This window comes from Chiloscyllium plagiosum, chromosome 18, assembly GCF_004010195.1.
Source record: "Chiloscyllium plagiosum isolate BGI_BamShark_2017 chromosome 18, ASM401019v2, whole genome shotgun sequence".
Lineage (NCBI taxonomy): Eukaryota > Metazoa > Chordata > Chondrichthyes > Orectolobiformes > Hemiscylliidae > Chiloscyllium > Chiloscyllium plagiosum.
This window is the reverse complement of record NC_057727.1, coordinates 5,752,783-5,760,849: the sequence shown is the minus strand read 5'-3', so window position 1 is coordinate 5,760,849 and position 8,067 is coordinate 5,752,783. Positions and strand designations below refer to the sequence as shown.

At 47.2% G+C, this 8,067-nt stretch overlaps 1 protein-coding gene across 2 annotated transcripts in view; it reads right to left on the bottom strand.

The window, feature by feature from the left end:
• LOC122558816 (plexin-A1-like) overlaps nucleotides 1-8,067 on the bottom strand; it is a 463,903-nt gene that overhangs the window by 59,916 nt on the left and 395,920 nt on the right. For both annotated transcript variants that reach the window (XM_043707608.1, XM_043707607.1), the window contains exon 12: nucleotides 3,307-3,497. In XM_043707608.1, coding sequence (XP_043563543.1) covers nucleotides 3,307-3,497 — 191 coding nt within the window. The remainder of the gene's footprint in view (nucleotides 1-3,306; nucleotides 3,498-8,067) is intronic.

The following is an 8,067-nucleotide window of genomic DNA, read 5'->3' as shown; positions in this document are numbered from 1 at the left end:
GGAGTGAGGGAGTAGGAGTGAGAGGGGTAGGAGTGAGGGGGATTAGAAGTGGGAGGGGTATGAATGAGGAGGGTAGGATTGAGGGGATTACGAGTTAGAGGATGGAAAATGTGAGGTAGTTGAGTGGTTAAGTCTGAGGTTGAGGATCTGGGCGCGAGGGTGCATGGAGTGAGGACGTGAATCAGTGAGGGAGGGTGAGTTCCCCTGAAGATCCCCTGAAGTCTGTGCAGGCGTGTCTTCAAACTCCGAACTGAGCAAAAACCAAAAGCCTTTGCACCTTTTCCCAGCCTTGACATCACCGCTGGCCTTCCCACCTAATTCCTGAAGATGACAATCCTGCTTCATCCTGCTTCAAACCCGGCACTGACTGACTTCACTCTGAGCCTTGCCGGGTTTACATTAACCAACAGCTTCAGCGCTAACCAGCTGGCTCCTTCGAAACACATTCGGCAACAAAGCTGGAGGGCTGGTAGGAAGAAGGTGACTGAAGGCTGAGTCACTCCAGGGATGGAGGTCTCAAAGAAGCAGAGAGTTGGGCTTTCTCCCACCCTACATTCTCTCTCTCTCTCTGTCTCCCTCTTTCTGTCTCCTTCCATCTTCTCTCTCCACCTCTGCCCTCTCTCTCTCCTTCTCTCCCCCTCTCCTTGTTTGCTCCTTAGACAGGGAGAAGGAAGGGGGAGATAAAGAGGATGGAGCTGACTGGCCACCAATGAGGAAAAATTATTTGATGTTCCTTTTGAAGTTGCTTGGATTTGGAACCCACCATCTTCCAGAAGTGGAGGAAGAATGGCAGAAATGGAGGAAGTGGGCAGCACATTGGCTCAGTGGTTAGCACTACTGCCTCATAGCACCAGAGACCCGGGTTCAATTCCCGCCTCAGGCAACTGCCTGTGTGGAGCTTGCACGTTCTCCCCGTGCCTGTGTGGGTTTCCTCCGGGTGCTCCGGTTTCCTCCCACAGTCTAAAGATGTGAAGGTTAGGGTGAATTGGCCATGCTAAATTGCCCTTGGTGTTAGGTGGATTAGTCAGGGGTAAATATAGGGGGGGTGGGTTTCTTTTCGGTGGGTCGGTGTGGATTTATTGGGCCGAAGGGCCCGCTTTCACATTGTAATCTAATCTCTAAACTAATCGGATTGTTGTTTGAAAAAAGAGGTGCAGACTTGACAGACCAGATGGCCTTATCTCTCCACCCTTCAGGCTCTCTGCCTGTTTTCCTGATGAAGGGCTTTTGCCCGAAACGTCGAATTCACTGCTCCTTGGATGCTGCCTGAACTGCTGTGCTTTTCCAGCACCACTCTAATCTAGACTCTGGTTTCCAGCATCTGCAGTCATTGTTTTTACCTTCCTGTCCTCTGCTGACCTCTTTTATGTTTAGAGCCACATACAGAGAGAGCGAGACAGAGAGAGAGAGAGAGGGTGGAGTGGAAAAAGAGAGGGGTCAAAACAGAGTGGGAGAAAGAGAGGGAAAAGGAGAGATGGTGGGGGAAAAGAAACAGGGAAGAGACAGAGAGTGAGAGAGGAAGGGGAGAGAGATGGATGGACAGTGGGCTGGGGACAAGAGGGAGGGAAAATAGGAGAGAGATTGGGGCAGGAAGACCGGGATGGGAAGAACGAGGTGGTAGAGTCCCCCCCTCCTCTCTCTCTAAGGATGGAACAAAGAGAGGTGAGGGGGGTCGAGAGAGAGAGAGAGAGAGAGAGAGTGAAAGAGAGAGAGTGAGAGAGAAAGAGAAAGAGGACAGAGGTGGAGAGTGGGGAGGGAAGGAGAAAGAGAGAGGGAGACAGAGACAGAGAGAGAATGTGGCGTGAGAGTGAGCCCAGCTCTCATTACACCTAACACTCTGCTTCTCTGGGACCTCCATCCCTGGAGTTACAAAGCTATTGGGTTGGAAGACCATTGTGAATTGAGAGGAGATAAACATGGCAATCTGTGTTGAGAACTTGAAAGGATATAATAGACTAGAAGAGCAATTTATTGTCATCTGTATTATTACATTAAAAAATAGTGAAAAGTTTTATAAGTTGTCGTATCATGGTGCCTAAATAAATGACAGAAATCATAAGTAAGAAAGAAAAGTAAAAGGCTATATATAAATGCAAATTATTGTCTCGTGTTGATTTAAAACACAGAGACGGAAGCCATCAGATTTCGCTGAGAATTTTAATTGCTTTTAAATACCAACCAATGAACTTTTATGGCTATTTTCTGATTTTGAGATGGCCATGAACAGGTGGGACGATATTAGGAGCAAGGTCACAGCTTGAATTTAAGCTGCATTGCCTTATGCATCTCATCATGTTAACTCCGCAGATACCCGAGCTTTTTAAGTGAGACCTCTCATTACCTATCACACACAATCCCCTTCGGCATGGATTCCTCACAGGATGAGTGCTTCTTTCAAGTTATTTCACTCAGTGCCTTTGGTATGGAGGTTGAAGCAGTGAGACAGGTGACCATTACAACAGGGTAACACACTGGACGAGCAATCCAGAGGCAATAGATGTGAAGCTAGAAAAGCACAGCAGGTCAGATAGCATCTGAGGAGCAGGAGGGTCAACATTTTGGGCTAAAACCTTTCATCAGCACTCCCCTCCCCAGTCCTGACGAAGAGTTTCAGGCTGAAACATTGACTCTCCTGCTCCTCAGATGCTGTCTGACCTGCTGTGCTTTTCCAGCTTTGTATCTACTGACTCTGGCTTCAAGCATCTGCAGTCCTCACTCTCTCCTCGTAATCCAGAGGGCTGTATCAATAACATCAAGTTCACAAGCTCAAATACCATCAGGTAGCAAGGAACTTAGGTGTAATTAATTACTACCATCTCGAATCAAAACGGTAATCTCAACAATAACAACCATAAATTTACCAGATTGTCATTAAAAACACTATCTGGTTCATTAATGTCCTTTAGGGAAGGAAATCTGCCCTCCTTACCTGGTCTGGCTCACATGTGACTCCAATCCCACAGCTATGTGGTTGATCAGAACCATGTCCTCAAATACCCAACACCCCCTGCTCAAGAGAGTCAGCGATGGTCTATAAACATTTGTTAGTGTCAGGCAGCATCCGAGGAGCAGGAAAGTCGATGTTCTGAGCCTAAACTCTTCATCGGGAATGACGAAGGGTTTATGCTCAAAACGCTGACACTCCTGCTCCTCAGATGCTGCCTGACCGGCTGTGCTTTTGCAGCGCCACACTTTCTGACTGTGATCTCCAGCATCTGCAGTTCCTACTTGCTCCTATTTGTTAGTGACACCCATACCCGGAGAGTGAATTCTTTGTTAAAGACTGACGTTGTTGAGTTGGCGTACCTTGGTGATCTTGGGGTCAGTGCATCGGCTGTTTGTCCTGCTCTGGTGCATCCAGTTTCTCGACGGTGCCTGGCAATCCTGCTGGAGCATGCACCTTTTCTCCGGCACGCACCAACCACACTCGAACTTTGGATCAGCTTTCAGACACAGCCCACAGCTCTCCCGAAGGGCGGTGCACTTGTAGAGGTGAGCTGTTAGGGGGGTGGGTAGTGAGAGAGACAGAGAGCGGGAAAAACAGGATGAACGGGGAAGAGAAAGCTCATGTTATAAGGTTGTCGTGATTGTTAGCCAATCGATATCAACAGAGCGCCGAGAGAATGTAATTTGGAACGCATTCTCCACACATACACACACATCCAGACATTCCTTACTGGTGCCAGCCATCAACCTCCCCTCCAAGCCACTCACCGTCCTGACTTGGAAATATATCGCTGTTCCTTCACTGTCACTGGGTCAAAATCGTGGAATTCCCTCCCTAAGGGCATTGTGGGTCTACCCACAGCAGGAGGACTGCAGCGGTTCAAGAAGGCAGCTCACCCCCACCTTCTCAAGGGGCAACTAGGGACGGGGTAATAAATGTTGGCCCAGCCAGCGGCACCCACATCCCACAAATGAATATTTTTTAAAAAATCAGTAAGTGCTCCATGGCACCAAGCCTTTAATGGCTTTGTGTTTGCAAATCAATACAGAGGAACCTCGATTATCCGGCATTCAATTATCCGAATATTGGATTATCTGGCAAAATTGCAACGTCCCGATCTTGGCTAAACTATGTTATCCAGCATTTGATTACCTGGAATTCAATTAACCGAACAAAACACTGTCCCATCTGAGTCCTTTCGATAATCGAGGCTTCTCTATACAGACCGTTCTCCAGGAGAGTGAGGCTGGACCCTTGACCTGACTCAAAACTCACACCAACACAAGTTGGCACCATCATGTGAATGATAGTCGTCATTTGCTCATCAGGAACTGACTAACTCTGTGGGTTAGTTTATTTAAACCAATAAAGCACCTTATAAGTCACAAAGCCGAAATTACACCAAACTAGCTGATGTCCTTCTATTAAAAAACCGAAAGAACTGAGGATGCTGTAAATCAGAAACAGAAACAGAAGTTGCTGGAAAAGCTCAGCAGGTCTGGCTGGGTCTGTAGAGAGAAATCAGAGTTAACATTGAGGGTCAAGCGACCATTCTGGTTCTGGGGAGGGGTTGCTTGACCCAAAACATGAACTTTAATTTCTCTCCACAGACACAGCCAGATCTGCTGAGCTTTTCCAGCAATTTTGGTTTTAGTCTCTGATTTCCTTGTCTGCAGCTTGCAGACCCCATACTGGACCGACAGATTCACAACGAAGTCTTTGAAAGTGAACTGCCTTAAACACCAGGCACACACACAACAAGCATTAACTGAGTGCTCGAGGAGATCCATATTGTACAGTATGAGCCATCGAGAAAAAATTCGGAAAACTAGGAATTAATAACCCAGAGAAACCATCACATTCACCCTGTGAGCGGGACAGAGCTACAATTCAATCACAGTAAACAGCTATCTGTGACTGGGTAACCTGACTTATACCATATTAGTGGAGAAGAAGCTGGTGCTAGAACCGTGAAGTCATAGAGATGTACAGCACAGAAAAAGACCCTTTCGTCCAACTTATCCATGCCAACACCATATCCCTCCAAATTCATCCTACTCACATACCCATCCAGATGCCTTTTAAATGTTGTAATCATACCAGCCTCTACCACTTCCTCTGACAGCTCATTCCATACACGTACCACCCTCTGTGTGAAAACGTTGCCCCTTAGGTCTCTTTTATATCTTTCCTCTCTCACCCTAAACCTTTGTCCTCTAGTTCTGGACTCCACCACCCCACGGAAAAGACTTAGTCTATTTATCCTATCCATGCCCCTCATGATTTTATTAACCTCTATAAGGTCAACCCTCAGCCTCTGATGCTCCAGGGAAAACAGCTAGAGCTAGCCTTCAAATACCCCTGTGGGGCACTGTCCCAATGGGTGGGGAGATGAGAGCAGGATAGCAGTTAGTTCTGAAATCATAGAATTTCTCCAGTTAGAACCAGGCCCTTCAGCCCAACAAGTCCACAAAGGCCCTCCAAAGCACAACCCACCCAGACCCATTCCCCTACCCTATTACTCTACATTTACTCCTGACTAATACACCTCACTTACACATTGTGGACAACTTAGCATGGCCAATTCACCTGACCTGGGAGGAAACCAGAGCATCCGGAGGAAACCCCACGCAGACACAGGGAGAATGTGCAAACTCCACACAGACATTCGCCCAAGGCTAGAATTGAACCCGGGTCCCTGGCGCTATGAGACAGCTGTGCTAACCACTGAGCCGCTGTGCCAAACCCTCCACTAATAAGCTGCACAGTTAGATGTGAGGCTCCTACAGCAGGGCACAATGCCAGGGCAGTGCTTTGCTATTAGGGAAGGAGCCCACATGCCACCATGGAGAGATAACGGAACTGCAGCAATGCCACTAGACTAGAATCCCTACAATGTGGACACAGGCCATTCAGCCCATCAAGCCCACTGACCCTCAGAATACCATCCACCCCCATCCCTATTTCCCATGGTTAATCCACCTAGCTTGGACACTATGGACAAGTTAGCATGGCCAATCCACCCTAACCTGCACACCTTTGGATTGTTGGAGGAAATCTACCCAGACATGGGGAGAATGGAAAATCCACAAAGACAGTCACCCAAGGCCAGAATCGAACCCAGGTCCTTGGCGTTGTGAGGCAGCAGTGCTAACCACTGAGCCACAGTACCGCCCAATAACCAGGCTCCAGGGACACAGGTTCAAATGAAACCAGTAGCACCATCAGAGCTGGTGGTTTTTAAATTCAATGAATGAGTCTGTAAGGTTCAGCTTGTCTCGTCTTCAGGGAGGGAAATCCACCGAACATCCCAGTCTGGCCAGTCCCATAGCAACGTGGGTGACTCTTCAATGCCCTCTGAAACAGCCTGGCAAGCCATAGTATGCAAAGGCAATTAGAATTCGGCAACAAGAACTTATCTGACTAGTGATGCTCACATCCCATTAAAGAAACTTGACTTGCATTTACCCTCTGAGGTTGAAAGTCACAAATATAGGATTTCAGCATGTAACATTCTCACTGAATAGGACCAGAGACAGTTTAGATAATTGTGTCCTTGTAATAATTAGTGAACAAAGCTGGATAATTGGTTGTTAATTGTTTGAAAGGTGGAACACCCCCAGAATCACAGCTACACTCTCAAACTAGTCATTACAGAGGCGATTAGCACAATGGATGCAAGAAATGTGCCTGGGAAATTCTGAGTCACAGTTTGCTAAACAAATTTCACTTTGTTACACAGACTGTAGACTCCAGCAAACCTATTGTTACACACTCAACACAAGGATCACCAGCCCTTCCACTACCTGTCTCCATCCACCCCTTGACAAATTAATACTAATGGCTTCAATAACGAAATGCTCATCAGGGAGTGATTAACTCAGTGGGTTGGTTTATTTGAAACAGTAAAACACGCTCTATGCTATAAAGCAGACATGGTCCCCTCCCGACCAGTATCTGTGGTCTACCACACCAAAGAGGTTTAAGAAGACAGCTCACCACCACCGTCTCAAGGTCAGCTAGGGATGGCCAATAAGTGGTGGACCCAGCCATGATGTTACATCCCGTGAATGAATAAAAGTTTTTTTACCGGAACCAACCAATTTGTATCCTGCAAGCCCATGTCAAAACAACCAACTTGCAGACACAGTCGCAACACTAAATACATATATGTTCTTAAAGGCAATATTCCCAACATGTATTCCCAAAGCATTCCCCTTCGGTGCATAAGAAATCAGATTTGGAGTTGGCTATCAAGTCTACTCTGTTCATTATGACTGCATTCTGCTAATTAACTCACCTTGACTATTCATTCCCCAATGTCTATCCCACCCTTCAGTTATTCAACAATGAACAGCCCTAACCATTGGGGCCAGAGAATTCCAAAATTTCAAAACCCTTTGAATGAAGACATTTCTCCTCCCCTCAATCCCGACCCCGGGACCGTGCCTCATGTTCGAGATTTCTCAGACACAGAAGACAGTCTCTCAGTGCCTACCTTGTCAAGTCTAATCACCAATCTCTCTTTTAGCAGGTGGTATTCCTCGAGGAACCACTTACCATTTATAATCACTGTGTCATTACTTGGCTTTTTCTTATGATTTGCAATTTTTCATTGCTGAGGCGCCCTCCCCATCCTGCCTTGCTCCGACAATAAATGTTCACTCTTTCACCTTTTTGAAGACCTAACAAAATCTTGTGAAAGACTACCTACTTTAATTGGATGTCTTTCTGGAGGTTACAAAATGAAGATCTCATCATCTCACTCTCTGCTCTCCCAGTCACTCTCCCATCACTGGTCACTCTCTGCTCTCCCAGCCCTAGTCACTCTCCCATCACTGGTCACTCTCTGAACTCTGATCACTGGTCACTCCCTGTTCTCCCCATACCAGTCAACTTCCCTCACCGGTGACTCTCTCCTCATCGGTCACTCTCTGCTCACTGGTCATTCTCCCCTCACCGGTCACTCTCTGCTCTCTCCTCTCACCGGTGACTCTCCCCTCACCGGTCACTCCCTGTTCTCCCCTCACTGGTCACTCTTCCCTCACCGGTGACTCTCCCCTCATCAATCACTCTCTGCTCTCTTCTCACCGGTTACTCTCCCCTCATCAGTCCCTATC